Here is a 16,099-nt window from a genome sequence, read left to right as displayed (position 1 = left end):
GCTCGGCGGCCCGTACCAGGTCCTGTCATGACCCGACCGGTTTATTCTAATGGGCTAATCCTAGGTTGATTTGCTTATGGTATTTCACTGCGCATGGTTTAAATGATCGGTCCTGTGGAAAATCCTACGTGGACGCCCCAGGACACTGTACTAGTTAGACGGGTTGTTACAATCTACCCCCCTTACAAATAAATTTCGTCCTCAAAATTTGTACCTGTTCATATTGCTGAAGCAAGGTTGGGTAATGCTTGCGGACTTCTGCTTCCGTCTCTCAAGTGGCCTCTTCTTCATCGTGATGGGTCCATAGCACCTTGACCAACAGGATGACCCTGTTGCGTAGAACCTGCTCCTTCCTATCAATTATTCGGGTGGGTCGAAGAATGTATATTACATTTTTCTTAAGTTCCACATGTTCCCACCTGACGGTATGCGAAGGATCGGGGACGTATTTCTTCAACATGGATACATGGAAGACGTTATGCACTCCGGCTAGAGGCATGGGTAGGGCCAAGCGATAGGCAACCGCACCCACACGATCCAAAATCTGGAATGGCCCGATGAACTGTGACACGAGCTTTCCCTTCTTGCCAAAACGTTAAACGCCCTTCATTGGGGAGATCTTGAGAAATACGTGGTCTCCAGCTTCAAATTCCAAGTCCCTTCGCCTTGTGTCGGCATAGCTTTTTTGCCTACTTTGAGCCGTCAAGAGGCGGCGCCGGATAATTCCAATTTTTTTGGTCGTGATCCGCACTAGATCTGGTCCTAGCAAACTCTTCTCATCAATTTCCTCCCAACAATGCGGGGCTCGGCATGGACGCCCATACAAGGCCTCGTAAGGTGCCATACCAATGCTAACTTGCAAGCTATTGTTGTAGGCGAACTCGGCATATGGGAGGCAATCATCCCAACTCTCCTGGAAGTCCAGAACACAAGCACGCAACATGTCTTCCAAAATCTGGTTCACCCGTTTGGTTTGCCCATCTGTTTGCGGGTGGAAAGCGGTGTTAAACTTCAGTTTCACTCCCATGGCTTCTTGAATGCGGGTCCAGAAGATTGACGTGAATCGACTATCCCGGTCCGACACAATATCCAATGGGACGCCATGGAGCCGCACTATCTCCTTATATACAGCTTAGTCAAGTCATCGGCGGAGCTAGAAGTCTTGATCGGTAGAAAGTGGGCTGATTTGGTTAGCCTGTCCACAATCACCCATATCGAGTTGTGCCCCTTTCTAGTCCTAGGTAACCCGACAATGAAGTCCATAGATATGAAATCTCATTTCCATTCTGCTATAGGCATGGGCTGCAATAGGCCCTGTGGTCGGCAGTGTTCAGCCTTAACTTGTTGACAGGTGAGGCATCGGGATACATATTCCACTATTTCCTTCTTCATGTTGTCCCACCAATAGGTTTGCTTTAGATCCCGGTACATCTTTGTACTACCAGGATGCATCGCCAACTTGGAGTTGTGAGCGGCATTTAGAACTTCTTCTCGTAGTCCCTGAAGGTTTGGAACACAAAGGCGGCCTCGGTACCCCAATCCCCCATCGGTGCCGACTCTCCATTCAAACTTTCCATCGTTCTTTGTCCCTTCCCTCATTTTCTTCAATAGCTCATCGCCCTCTTGGGCTTCAATGATTTTACTGTCAATCATTGGCTGGGCTTGAATGTGGGCTATGAACTCGTATGGTTCCTCCACCGTTAGCTTCATGTCGAAGTCCCGAACGAACTCCACCATGTCTCACTCTCTCACCATTAGCGGGGCCGCAAATTCAATTGTCTTTTTACGACTCAAGGCGTCTGCCACCAAGTTGGCCTTGTCAGGATGATATGAGAAATCGAACTTGAAGTCTTTCAACGTCTCCATCCAGCGATGTTGTCTCATATTCAGGTCCTTCTGGTTGAAGATGTATTTGAGGCTCTTATGATCAGAGAAGATCTCAAACTCCTCACCATAGAGATGTGCCTCCATAACTTCAATGCGAAAACTACCGCCGCAAGCTCGAGGTCATGTGTAGGGTAGTTCTCCTTATGCTTCCTTAACTGTGCAGACGCATACATAATTGCCCTGTCCTTTTGCATGGGTACACAACCCAAGCCCACATGAAAGGCGTCAGTATAGACGGTGTACTTGACCCCTTGCTCGGGTAGTACAAGCACAAGTGCCGACGTCAATTTGTCTTTCAACTTTTGGAAGGCCGCCTCTACCTTTTCATTCCAGGCAAATTTGAGCTCATTCCGAGTTAGCTGGGATAGCGGTCGGGCTATCTTCGAGAAGTCTCTAATAAATCTGATGTAATAGCCTGCAAGACCAAGAAAACTTTGCACTTCCGTAACCGACTTCAGTTGCTTCCAACCTTGTACCGCTGCCACCTTGGTGAGATCCACAGATATCCCTTTCTTAGACACTACATGACCTAGAAATTTGACATCCTCCTTCCAGAAGGCGCATTTCCTAAATTGCGCAAACAGTCGATTTTTCTCTAGAGTTTCGAAGACTGCCCTTAAATGTTCTCCATGTTCTTCACGGTTCTTCGAATAAATCAATATGTCGTCGATAAACACGATGACGAATTGGTATAAGAATGGCCTAAGGATTCGGTTCATGAGGTCCATGAAGACCGCTGGGGCATTGGTGAGTCCAAACGACATAACAAGGAACTCGTAATGGCCAAAGCGGGTCCTGAAGGCTGTTTTCTATATATCCTCGTCCCTAACTCGCAGCTGATGGTACCCTGATTGTAAATCGATCTTTGAAAAATATTGATCACCCCTCAACTAGTCGAATAAATCGTCGATTCTGGGCAACAGGTATTTGTTCTAAACCGTCACTTGGTTCAGTCTTCTGCAATCCACATATAGTCGTAAAGAGCCGTCCTTCTTTACAAATAGGACCGGGGCTCCCCATGGTGACACGCTGGGCCGGATGAAGCCTGACTCTAGCAAATTATCAATTTGAGTCCACAGTTTTTCCATCTCACATGGGGGCATGCAGTAAGTAGGCAAGGAGATGGGCTTGACTCCAGGAACCAGATCAATCGTGAAGTCTATCTCACGTCGAGGCGGTAGTCCAGGTATGTTTTTAAATACGTCCCAAAAATCTTGGACCACGGGTGTGTCCGTTATCGGGGGTCTAGTATATCCGTCCTCCAATGAAGCATAACACAAAATCCTGCGTTCGTAGCTGACCTGGACCGGAAATGTGAGGGAAGTGCCGTCGTCCTCATGTATCTTCACTGTCTTTGTATCACAATCGATTTCTGCTTTCATCACTATCAACCAGTCCATGCCCAAGATGACGTCATAATGGAAGATTTTGGTCACTAACAAATCCACGTGTGCCACCTTGCATCCCAAGTCGATGGGGCAACATAGCATATCTTCGTCGCTTCTGAGAAAGTACCTGTGGCTGCAATGATCTTTACCCCCACGAAGGGGCTAGGGCGTAGCCCCAGATGCTTGACAGTTGCATGAGATATAAGAGAAGCAGTAGAACCGGTGTCCACCAAAAGGAATATGCGAGTACCTTGAATGTGTGTCGTCACCTCAAAGGCCGTAGGAGTAGGGACTGCCGCATCTTGGCCCTCCACCGCTAAGGCATGCACCTGAGCCTGCTGTGAAAAGTTCAGCCGCTGCATGGGTCGTTGTGGCGGTCTAACCTGAGGTGGTGGTGGATGACAAAACTGCCGGTTAGGCCCCATTGGCCGTAGGGGCGGAATCTGCAAGGCCCGCTGCAGGGGCCTAATGTTGCGCTGCGGCGGTGTGAAACCGAGGTCCCTCATCCTCGTGAAGTAATACGGCTCGGAGTGCCCTACCCTCTTACAGTAGCTACATGTCTGGGCAAGTCGCACAGAAGGGGCCGGTGTGGCGGCCAGTCGGGGAAGAGAGTTAGGGCGCGGCCTTTTTCCTGCAAGGGAAGAAGACTGGCCCTCCATCCTGTTCCGTGGTCCTAACTGTGAGCGAACTCTTTCGATGCACTCCTCATCTTACTCTGCCCGTGTCGACAGCTCTACCAGCTCGGCATATGTCCTGATGATGGCACAACACATCTTGGAGCGAATACTACTTCTTAGCCCTGCCAAAAATTGCCTCATCTGAATCGCCTCGCTGGCAATCATCTCGGAAGCATAGCGTGATAATTCTGTGAATCGGTTTTCGTATTGCGCTACTGTCATGCCTCCTTGTTGGAGGCGGAGGAATTCATTTTCCCTCTCATGTTGGTACGTCTGAGGGAGGTACTTTTCATTGAAGCGGGCCTCCAACGCCTCCCATGTCCATTCGTAACCCTCCGGGATGGTGCGGAGAACGCTTTCCCACCACAAGTCTGCCTCCTTCTCAAAGAGGTAAGAAAGGAGCTCAACGCTCTCTGCCTCGGTACAATGGAGAGGCCTAAGCAGTTTGGTGACCCAATTGAGCCAGTACTCCGCTTCCTCGGGGTAGTGGGTGTCTGCAAAAGTAGGCGGTCCGTACCGCTAGAACCGGTCAAATAGGTTACTCACGTTGTTTGCGGATGCGGTTAGACCAGGTTGCACTGGTTGCGGCATACCCATGTTCTGGGCCATGGCCCCCATCATAGTGGCCATCCTCTGTTATTGTTGTTGCATATTAGTGACCATCATCTGTTGCTGCTGTTGCATGAGAAGTAATATCTGGTCTACTCATCCATAACTGGTGGCGTAGGAGGTACAGATGTCGAGGCCTGCGGTGGCGGAGCACTCAGGGCCGCCTCTTGGGTAGTGCTACCCATATTCTAGGATCCATTCCCGCCTAGGGGGCCTTGCGGATCTTCAGGGAGGAGGTCCCTCTCGACTAAGCCACCTTAAGGAAGGCAGACGTATCGACCCTCCGGTCGCGGAGGCATTTCCTGGACAAACAATTTTTTTTTTTTTAGTGTTAGTTACTAAAACACTGCGTACACTAGGCAAGCACATTCTAGCGAGTAGAACTTCATGAAGATCCATACATTAGCATTGATTTCAAAATATCATTAATATAGCCAGTTACATGCTGCAACATGGATTACACAGATTACTAGATATGCTAAGCGAAAAGGAAATATGTTCACACCCCAAGTGCAGGGTTGTGATGTAGTAATAAACTCGGTAAGACTGAGGTCGAATCCACAGGGACTGAAACCTGTACGTTATCTGAAAATAACTAGATCTAAAACTAGGCTAAGATGAAATCTAAACCAATTATGATTTGAGGAATAATGGTGAAATATTAATCTAAACTTAAAGAATTTAGAGAAAGGGAACTAGGGATTCAGAGGATCCACTTGTAGAGATCAGGGAGATCTTATGTCTGCTTCATGGATATCATACTGAACTTACTCGATATAGTTTTCAAGAGATGAAAGGTATAAGAATTAGGTATGATTCCATCACAAATCCATGCCTAAGAGACAAGGTAAACAACAGAACTTAGACCAATCCATAACCAACTAAAAGATGTATGAGTGTTAGGAAGGATTCCATCATCCAACCATGTCTATGAGACGATGGTGAACAACAGGGTTTCCGAACATCAAAATAAAATGAAAGGAATTATTTAAGCTATCACAGATCCACTGTAATTTAAATCACAACAAACCATTAATGACTAAAAGAATTTCTTAAATCAAAACAGAGTCAATCAGTTTAGTTCAAATCAAACCTGTAGAAGCTCCCATCACGCCACAAGCTTCACCTCTTAACCCTAGCTAAGGGATTTAGCCTAACATAATCATAGGAAAAAGAAAAAAATAAAGAAAAAATATATAAAAATTCCAAACACTTCTCTCTCCGCCTCTCTTTCTCTATCTAACGTCCCCTGTTCAAGCACACCCTCTTCTTTACATTTGGAACTCTTTTTATAGCTTTTGGAGTGGTGGAAATCGAATTTGGGAAGCTATCGCACGCGCAGCGAAAGCCTTTTCGCAGCCAAGTTCGAGGCTTCATAACTCTCACGTTCCTTGCATTATTTCTGTAAAATCAGCGTCTCTTAGAAGTATTTTGGCTGGCCTACACGATGGACGGTTCAGATCTGCCATATAATCAAAGATGGTGGGCCACAACTGCCTGGAAGATCAGATTTCACGGACGTGCGTAGCCTTTCGCACGTTCGGCGCTGACGTGATCGGTGGGCCCCACAGAGGTGTTTTCGAAAAAATCCACCCCGTCATTAGATTGCCCTCAAAATTTTGGTAAGAAACGGATGGTTTTTCATGTCTATTGATTCAGAATCAGAGAAGAAATCATCCAAACATCAATTTGAACGTTGCAGGGTAGTCCACTTATGGCCTCTGTATCGCGCACGTGTGCTTGCATGGGTCCAAAAGTTCAGCAAGGTTTTGTAGTAGTCGAGGCCCTCTACACGATGGACGGTTTGGATTGTCCATTGGGATAATGTGTGGGGCCCACTAGCGTCCGTAAAACAGCCGCCGTCCGTCCGTTACGCTGCGTCAAAACGGAAATTGCCGTTTTGGAAGAAGACGCGGGTCAGCGCTGCTGACCAGCCTTACATGGTTCGGTGCGGCTCGGGTGCATGTACACGTGCAGTGTACACACCTCACATACGAGCCCCACTGTGATGTGATTCAAAAATCTGATCCATCCATTTACTTTCTCATCTTATTTAAACCGTCAAGACCAAAGTTGAGACAGTTCCAGATATCAGGTGGGCCCAGAATCAACGGTTTATGGGCTGATCTGTCAGTTGGGGTACTTTCATAGTGATCCGAGGGCTGAAATTTGATATGTACGGTTAATTTATGGCCCTCAGGCCATGTATAAAGTTTTGAGCCAATCAGATAGCGAGAACTATGTGATCTTGCATTTTTCACCAATTTTGGGCCTCTTTAACGTGAATGGCTTGATTTCCTCGGATCCCTAGTGTGTAATTCCATCGATCTTAGTCCCCTGGAGTCCGTCCCTTGCCTTGGGTGTCATCAGAGCGTTAAATTCATGGTTTAAGCACCATTTTTCAGTTCATGCTTGTAAATACACTCTGCATCACAAACACGATTAAATCAGGCTGTTAAACGATATCATGCTTGTAAATCCATGCAATAACTGGGTCTGATATGCAATATTTGACCCTCAACACAACCCCCAACCAGCATTTTGCTAGTCCCGAGCAAAATATGCGAAAAATAAGTTGAGAATTACAGAACAATTTCTATAAACTCGAGTGATTTTTGTATAATAATCCAGATATGAGAATTCTCAGATTCATGAATGTTGGATATTACTTTCTCCTAGACTCAAGCGCACAGTAAACTTCATAATCAAGTTCAAAGTATTATTCCATTAATTAGAAAAATTCTAATCATTGAGATCTATGAGTATACAGTGTAATCTCAGCTTATCATCATTAAAATTCACTTCTCTATTTCAGGATATCAATGGTAACCAATAAGAAGATTCATGATAACCAAAACTTGCCTCACAGATCATCTTTTCATTCCTTTAGCTTTTAATTTTTTCATTAAAAGTAACGCCAAGAAGGGAAATCAAATCCTCACCTGCAGGGAGCAAACCTATGATGAAGACTGTACACCCAAAATTTTCACATATCATTCATAGGGAATTAAATCTACACCTATAGGGAGCAAACCTATAGTGTAGACCATTCGCCCAATCCTTTCAATTTCTCAGGTTGGTTCCTTTCAAGTTTAGTGAGTACCAAGTAAATCCTTCAATATCAAACTGAAACCGTAATGTGAAAGCGAGATGTGACATGTGAGATCATAACTCAATCAATGTTTACAACTTCTAATTTTGGATTAACAATTCAAACTTAACTATGAAATCCAACAGACACTGAATCCAAGCGTCTTAAATTACCAACATCACGTATCTTGAAATTCCAAGTGCCCTAGATGGCCATCAAAATCCCTTCGAATTTACAAGAAAGTCCAGAAAATTTTAAAAAAAATTCACAATTTTTGCTCAAGACCAAGAAAATACTGATTAGGAAACCTAATCTCCCACCCCCAACCTAAAATCTACATTATCCTCAATGTAAAAGAAATAAGCATGCAATGCACATGGGACAATAAAAATATAAGAAGAGTGATGGAAAGATAGTACCTGGACGAAAGAATCAAAAGGCTTTCCACAGATATCTACGTAAGATCGGGTCAGCACAAGAGAGAAACCAACAGAAGTAAAATAAAAATAACAAAAATGAAATCCTACCTACACCACTTTCGCAGGTACTCTCGATTGCATTTAGCATATGCAATAAGCCTTTAAACCCCTAAGTTGCCCCTAGTGGACGAGTTGTAGTCTCGTGAGGGTTTGCAGCAATGTTACCCACAAACATTGAATTAACTAACTAGGAAAATGAAACAGAAAGAAAAGCTGAGTTGGCTCCCAGGAGCGCGAAGTTCACCATCTATCCTAAAACAGAATAAAGGAAACTATCCTATTCTTATGAAAACAGGAAACCTACTTATACCTCCATCAGACTAGGAGATTTTGTCGTGAGCTCCATCTTTGATAGTGACATGTCATCCAATCAAATTTCTCGACAAATGGCTTTAAGCGATGTCCATTTACTTTAAACTCTTTGCCATTGTTGGGGTCTCTTATCTCGACGGCCCCATGAGAGTGAGCAGTGATAACAGTAAAAGGGCCGGTCCAACGAGATCGAAGCTTACCCAGAAAGAGATGTAATCGAGGACTTTCTGGCCTGGCGTGAATGATTTTCGTAAAATATGTTGGTCATGAAATGCCTTCATCTTGTCCTTGTAAATTCTCGAGTTCTCATAAGCGTTGTTCCGGATTTCTTCGAGTTCATTTAACTGAAGTTTGCGTAGCGAGCCAGCGTTGTCCAAATTGAAATTCAAACTTTTGATCGCCCAGTAGGCTCTATGTTCCAGCTCCACAGGCAAGTGGCAAGCTTTCCCATAGACAAGTCTAAAGGGAGACATTCTAATAGGGGTTTTAAAAGCAGTACGGTATGCCCATAAGGCATTAGTCAATCGAATTGACCAATCCTTACGGTCAGGGTTAACCGTTTTTTCCAAAATGTGTTTGATCTCCCTATTGGAAATCTCAACTTGCCCGCTTATCCGTGGGTGGTATGGGGTGTTCACCTTATGAGAGATACTGTATTTCTTCATTAAACTCTCAAATGGTCTATTACAAAAGTGTGAGCCCCCATCACTAATGATAACTCGAGGCGTTCCAAATCGGGAAAGGATGTTTTCTTTCAGGAATTTAATGACCGTGCGATGGTCATTAGTTCGACACGGAATCGCTTCGACCCATTTAGTGGCATAGTCTACGGCAAGCAAAATATATAAATTTCCAAAAGATTGGGAGAATGGCCCCATGAAATCGATGCCCCAGCAATCAAATGCCTCGATGATAAGAATGGGGTTCAAAGGCATCATATTTCGACGGGACAACACTCTTAATTTTTGACAACGCTCACAAGCTTTGCAAAACTCGTGAGTGTCCCTGAACATAGTGGGCCACTAAAAGCCACACTGTAAAATTTTTGCCGTGGTCTTTTTTGCAGAAAAGTGACCACCACAGGCCTGTGAGTGAGAGAAGGAGATGATACTTTGATGCTCATCGTCTGGCACACATCTCCTCAGGATTTGGTCTGGGTAATATTTAAACAAATACGGATCATCCCAGAAAAAGTTACGTACCTTGGTGAAAATTTTCTTCTTATCTTGCGCAGTCCAGTATGTCTGTATGGAACCTGTGGCAAGATAATTAGCAATATCAGCGAACCAAGGTGAATGGGAGACTCTGAACAATTATTCATCAGGGAACATGTCATTGATATGTGTTGTTTCAAGGGAATCGAAGGGATTAAGGCGAGAAAGATGGTCAGCCACTACGTTCTCTACTCCCTTTTTATCTTTTATCTCTAGGTCAAATTTCTAGAGTAGGAGGATCCATCATATCAGGCGGGGCTTAGCATCATTCTTAGACAGAAGATACTTAAGCGCTGCGTGATCAGTGTAAATAATGATCTTGGATCTAATCAAGTAGGACCTAAATTTGTCCAAGGCGAACACTACGGCTAAGAGTTCCTTTTCCGTAGTCGAGTAGTTCACTTGGACAGGATTTAGAGTCTTACTTGCGTAATGAATAACGTAGGATTTCTTATCTTTTCTCTGGCCTAGAACTGCCCCAAGAGCATAATCAGACGCGTCACACATCAATTCAAAAGGAATGCTCCAGTCAGGTGGCTGTATGATGGGTGCACTAGTCAATATGCCCTTAAGCTTAGTGAAAGCTTCCTGATATGGTTCAGTCCACTCGTATGGTGCATCCTTTTGAAGTAGAGTACATAGAGGACGAGAGATGAGACTAAAGTCCTTTATGAATCTTCTGTAAAACCCGGCGTGTCCTAGGAAGGATCGCACGTCCCTTATGTTCTTGGGTGGAGGTAGGTTAGAGATAAGATCGATCTTTGCCTTATCCACCTCAATTCCTTTGGATGAAATAATGTGTCTAAGGATAATTTCCTTCTGAACCATGAAATGGCACTTCTCCCAATTAAGTACCAAGTTCTTTTCTTGACATCTTTTCAGCACACATTTAAGACTTTCCAAGCACTCGCTGAAAGATGGACCGAAGACAGAGAAATCGTCCATGAAGACCTCTAAATATTGCCCCACCATGTCAGAAAATATGCTCATCATACATCGGAAAGGTGGCAGAGCATTACATAGTCCAAACGGCATCCTTCTAAGCAAAGGTGTCGTAGGGACATGTAAACGTAGTCTTTCTGATCTTCAAGGGCGATCTCTTCTCGTCAGTAGCCCAATACCCGCCAAGGAAATCGATAGAATGACCAGCCTAACCTTTCCAAGATCTCGATCAATGAAGGGCAAAGGAAAGTGGTCTTTCCTCGTGATGGTATTTAATTTTCTGGTAGTCAATGCACATCCTCCAACCAAGAGTGACTCTAGCACGAGTTCATTATTGGCATTGGCTACGATGGTGATCCCGGACTTCTTAGGAACCACCTGAGTTGGACTCACCCATTAACTATCAGATATAGGGTATATGATACCCACATCCAATAATTTAAGAACCTCGGCCTTAACCACTTCCTTCATGTTTGGATTTAGTCTACGTTGTGGTTGCCGAGCGGTCTTGGCATTATCCTCAAGATATATGCGGTGAGTACAAATCGAGGGGTCGATTCCCTTGAGGTCCGCGATTGTCTATCCAAGGGCTCCCTTATGCTCCAGGAGAGTAGATATGAGCATACTCTCTTGTTCTTTCTCAAGGTGGGCAAAAATCACCACCGGGTATGTCTCATCTTGACCTAAGTATGTATATTTTAAATCAGAGGGTAAAGGTTTTAGGTCAAGCTTCGGTGGCTTGAAGTTAGACGGTAGAGGCACTTCATCAGTTTGGGGTAACTCTTCAAATTGTGGCCTCCACCGGTTAACTTCAAGTTTCGGTACCGCATCAAGCATGGCACATGTCTCCCTAATTATGTCATCATCAAACTCATGGGAATGGGCTAGGCACGTCTAGATGATCAGAGGATAAGGTAAGGGGTGTCCTGTCATCCACGAAAGTATCGATCATGTTAATATCGTAGATATCATCATCTTCCTCTATCCGTCTGGCCGTGTTGAAAAAGATATTCATTTCTAATGTCATATTCCCGAAAGACATACTCATGACACCATTCCTGCAATTAATAATTACGTTTGAAGTGGCAAGGAATGGGCGACCAAGAATGACAGGAATCTGAGTGCTTGTGTTACCGATGGGTTCGGTATCCAGAATGATGAAATCAACTGGGTAGTAAAATCGATCAACCTGGACCAACACATCCTCAATTATCCCTCTTGGTATACGAACAGAGCGATCAGCAAGTTGTAGTGTGGTTAAGGTGGGTTTCAATTCACCTAAGCCCAACTGTTTATATACCGAGTAGGGGATAAGATTAACGCTCGTTCCTAAGTCAAGAAGTGCGTGATCAATTCGATGGTCCCCAATTACACATGATATAGTTGGGCTACCAGGGTCTTTGAATTTTTGCGGCACATCTTGCTTTAAGATGGCACTCACTTTCTCAGTCAGGAAGATTTTCTTTTGAATATTTTACCGTCTTTTGGTCGTACATAAGTCTTTCAGGAATTTGGCATATGAAGGTATTTGTTTCACGGCATCAAGTAGTAGAATGTTGACCTTCACTTATTTCAACACCTCTAGAATATCCTGAGAGTTAGAGAGCGATTTTGGTGCAACCAACCGTTGGAAAAATGGAGCAACCGGCTTTCCTTGAGGTTCCGGTTCTAACTCTGGTGGGGCATGGCTAGATCTATCTTCTTTATCCACTTCTGGGTCCTTAGGCTTTTCAGCCCTAACCGGAAAGATTTTGTCAATGATCTTTCCACTCCTAAGAGTGGTGATGGATTTAGCTTGCTCCATCTGATTTGAAGGGCTTGGGTCGCTAACTTCATATTGCGGTTTAGGATTGGGAAGAGGTTGAGCTGGGAAGCTTCCCTTGTTCCCAATCGTATGTTCAGCCTTAAGTCCTTGTATTGCTTTTGTTAGGTCTTGGAAGGCCTGTAGCATACCCTGATTGAAAAGCTCTTGCTTTTGAAAATGTTTCAGAACCGAATCCTCTTGAGGTTTCTCTTGAGTTGGATTTTGATTTAGGTAACCTTGAGGTGTAGCGGTTTGTCCATTCCTCCAACTGAAGTTAGGATGATTTCTCCAGCCAGGATTGTATGTGTTAGAGGTGGGCCCACTGAAAGGTCTTTGGTAATTGCTTACAGCATTGGATTGCTCATTTAATACCTCTTGAAAGGCAGAGATAGTTGGACAGTTTTCAGTAGTATGAATGTTGCAACCACAGATGCTACAAACAATTTCCTTAGCCTTATCCTTCTTAAATTCCATGGCCTCGAGTTTCCTAGTGAGATTAGCTTAGCCTTATCCTTCTTAAATTCCATGGCCTCGAGTTTCCTAGTGAGATTAGCTACCTTAGCATTAATATTATCGTCTTCTTTCAGGAGATACATTCCACCCCTTTCCTTGGAATGAGTCGGCCTAGACGTAGTACTAAGTCTAGAGGAGATGTCCCATGTTTGTGTGTTCTCAGCAAGTTTATCAAAGTAATCCCACACTTCATCGACTCCTTTATTCATAAACTCCCCATTACACATCGTCTCGACTAATTGGCGCATGGGAGATGTCAGTCCATCATAGAAAAAGTTCGTAATGCGCCACGTTTCAAAACCATGTTGTGGGCATGAACTGACAAGATCCTTGAACCGCTCCCAACATTGGAAGAATGTTTCATCTTCCCTTTGGGCGAAGTTCATGATCGACTTTCTTAGGGTGTTCGTCTTATGGTATGGGAAAAACTTCTTAATGAACTCCCTTGTCATGTCATTCCATCTGCTAATTGATCGAGGACGTAGTGAATGTAACGACGTCTTGGCTTTCTCTTTCAAAGAAAAGGGAAAGAGTTTCAACCTGACCGTGTAATCAGACACGTTAAGAAAGTATAAGGTAGCTATGATCTCGTCAAATTCTTTTAAATGTAAGTAAGGATTCTCTGACTCAAGCCCATGAAATTTAGGGAGGAGTTGGATCACCCCTGGCTTGATATCCATGTGTCCTACATTCTTAGGAAAAACCATGCATGAGGGCGTACTCACCCCCGCCGGTTGTAAGTAATCTCGTAAGGTACGAGGCGGGGGTGCTTGATGCACCTCATTCTCATCCTGGAGATCTTCTACCCTAGGTTGGGGTAGAAGAGGTTGATTTCCAGCCATATCCTCAATTAACTCAGGGGATTTCGAGCGGTGTCTAGTCCTACGATGGACAGTTAACCCCTCAAGTAATCCTCCTTCAGTCAAGAGACGTCGAGTATTGTCACGAGCCCACTTGGGCATGAAACACTCGCAGCCCTCAATCAAATTCTAAACCTAATCCTAAGAAGGGAAAAAAAAATCTAAAAAGAGAAAGAGGGTTGGAAGGAAGTTACCAAATTGGAGTCCCTAAATTGAAACCTGCAAAATAGAACAAAACAAGTTAGTTTCTAAGAATAGCAAGCCTATAAAATTCCTAAGAAGAGAAATATAGAAAAAAAAAAAGAAACAAGGAAGAATTCCTAAATTAGAAAGTAGAAATTTAGAAAGAGCGTACCGAATTAGAAATTTCTAATAAGCCTACAAAACAGAAAAGTTAGTTTCTAAACAGAAAGTCTTAAAATAGAAAATTTCTAAAAATAAAATAAGAAACAAAATTAGATTCTAAAAGAGTTAGAATTAGAAACTTACTAAAAGGGAATCCTAATATAGAAATAGTAAGGAAGAGAGAAATTACTAATTTAGAAACCTATCTCAGAATCCTACAAAATAAGAAAGTTGGGTTAGTTTCTAAAAAAAGGAAAACTATCTAAAAATAGAAAGTTACTTAAAATAGAAAATTTTTAAAAATTAAAGAAAAACCTGGAATTAGAAAATTCTAAAATAAATCCTAAAAATCAGAAAAGTCCTAATCTTAAACTAATCCTAAAACCAGTTATCTTCGGGAAACGTAGCCGTCAATCCTCGGCAACGGCGCCAAAAACTTGTTCACACCCCAAGTGCAGGGTTGTGATGTAGTAATAAACTCGGTAAGACTGAGGTCGAATCCACAGGGACTGAAACCTGTACGTTATCTGAAAATAACCAGATCTAAAACTAGGCTAAGATGAAATCTAAACCAATTGTGATTTGAGGAATAATGGTGAAATATTAATCTAAACTTAAAGAATTCAGAGAAAGGGAACTAGGGATTTAAAGGATCCACTTGTAGAGATCAGGGAGATCTTATGTCTGCTTCATGGATATTATACTGAACTTACTCGATATAGTTTTCAAGAGATGAAAGGTATAAGAATTAGGTATGATTCCATCACAAATCCATGCCTAAGAGACAAGGTAAACAACTGAACTTAGACTAATTCATAACCAACTAAAAGATGTATGAGTGTTAGGAAGGATTCCATCATCCAACCATGTCTATGAGACGATGGCGAACAACAGGGTTTCCGAACATCAAAATAAAATGAAAGGAATTATTTAAGCCATCACAGATCTACTGTAATTTAAATCACAATAAACCATTAATGACTAAAAGAATTTATTAAATCAAAACAGAGTCAATCAATTTAGTTCAAATCAAACCTGTAGAAGCTCCCATCACGCCACAAGCTTCACCTCTTAACCCTAGCTGAGGGATTTAGCCTAACATAATCATAGGAAAAAGGAAAAAAAAAATACATAAAATTCCAAACACTTCTCTCCCCGCCTCTCTTTCTCTATCTGACGTCCCCTATTCAAGCACACCCTCTTCTCCACGTTTGGAACTCTTTTTATAGCTTTTGGAGTGGTGAAAATCGAATTTGGGAAGCTATCGCACGCGCAGCGAAAGCCTTTTCGCAGCCAAGTTCGGGGCTTCATAACTCTCGCGTTCCTTGCATTATTTCTGTAAAATCAGCGTCTCTTGGAAGTATTTTGGCTGGCCTACACGATGGACGGTTCAGATCCGCCATATAATCAAAGATGGTGGGCCACAACTGCCTGGAAGATCAGATTTCACGGACGTGTGTAGCCTTTCGCACGTCCGGCGCTGACGTGATCGGTGGGCCCCACAGAGGTATTATCGAAGAAATCCACCCCGTCCATTAGATTGCCCTCGAAATTTCGATAAGAAACGGATGGTTTTTCATGTCTATTGACTCAGAATCAGAGAAGAAATCATCCAAACATCAATTTGAACGTTGCAGGGCAATCCACTTATGGCCTCTGTATCACGCACGTGTGCTTGCATGGGTCCAAAAGTTCAGCAAGGTTTTGTAGTAGTCAAGGCCCTCTACATGATGGACGGTTTGGATTGTCCATTGGGATAATGTGTGGGGCCCACTAGCGTCCCAAAAAATGAGCGTCGCCCGTCCGTTACGCTGTGCCAAAACGACAATTGCTGTTTTGGAAGAAGATGCGGGTCAGCGCTGCTGACCCGCTTTAGTTAGTTTGGTGCGGCTCGGGTACGTGTACACGTGAGGTGTACACACCTCACGTACGAGCCCCACTGTGATGTGATTCGAAAATCTGATCCATCCATTTACTT

General features: G+C 43.5%; 2 protein-coding genes and 1 non-coding gene across 3 annotated transcripts; 1 reads left to right on the top strand and 2 right to left on the bottom strand.

Annotated features, from left to right (window-relative positions):
* Window positions 1-595: 595 nt before the first annotated feature.
* Window positions 596-1,737, bottom strand: LOC131250703 (uncharacterized). The gene is made up of 2 exons (XM_058250985.1): window positions 1,369-1,737; window positions 596-913 (listed from the first exon to the last, which is right to left on the bottom strand). The coding sequence occupies exons 1-2, from the start codon at window positions 1,735-1,737 to the stop codon at window positions 596-598; spliced, it is 687 nt and encodes a 228-aa protein (XP_058106968.1).
* Window positions 1,738-3,985: 2,248 nt separating this feature from the next.
* LOC131250702 (uncharacterized) lies at window positions 3,986-4,561 on the bottom strand. The gene is made up of 2 exons (XM_058250983.1): window positions 4,546-4,561; window positions 3,986-4,446 (listed from the first exon to the last, which is right to left on the bottom strand). The coding sequence occupies exons 1-2, from the start codon at window positions 4,559-4,561 to the stop codon at window positions 3,986-3,988; spliced, it is 477 nt and encodes a 158-aa protein (XP_058106966.1).
* Window positions 4,562-13,213: 8,652 nt separating this feature from the next.
* On the top strand, window positions 13,214-13,320 carry LOC131252392 (small nucleolar RNA R71). Its single transcript, XR_009174415.1, has one exon. It is a non-coding gene; the product is annotated as a small nucleolar RNA R71 (small nucleolar RNA).
* Window positions 13,321-16,099: the final 2,779 nt, after the last annotated feature.

Source organism: Magnolia sinica, chromosome 7 (genome assembly GCF_029962835.1).
Source record: "Magnolia sinica isolate HGM2019 chromosome 7, MsV1, whole genome shotgun sequence".
In the NCBI taxonomy this organism is placed as follows: Eukaryota; Viridiplantae; Streptophyta; class Magnoliopsida; order Magnoliales; family Magnoliaceae; genus Magnolia; species Magnolia sinica.
This window is presented reverse-complemented; position numbering and strand designations above follow the sequence as displayed.

What these genes read in the sequence shown, in the direction of transcription:
- LOC131250703 (XM_058250985.1), bottom strand. Translation starts at nt 1,737, where the DNA reads ATGGTGGAGTTCGTTCGGGACTTCGACATGAAGCTAACGGTGGAGGAA. An exon ending in AGAAGGAAATAGTGGAATAT is followed by an intron (nt 914 to 1,368) that starts GTATCCCGATGC and finishes CTGGACTTCCAG; the next exon opens with GAGAGTTGGGATGATTGCCT.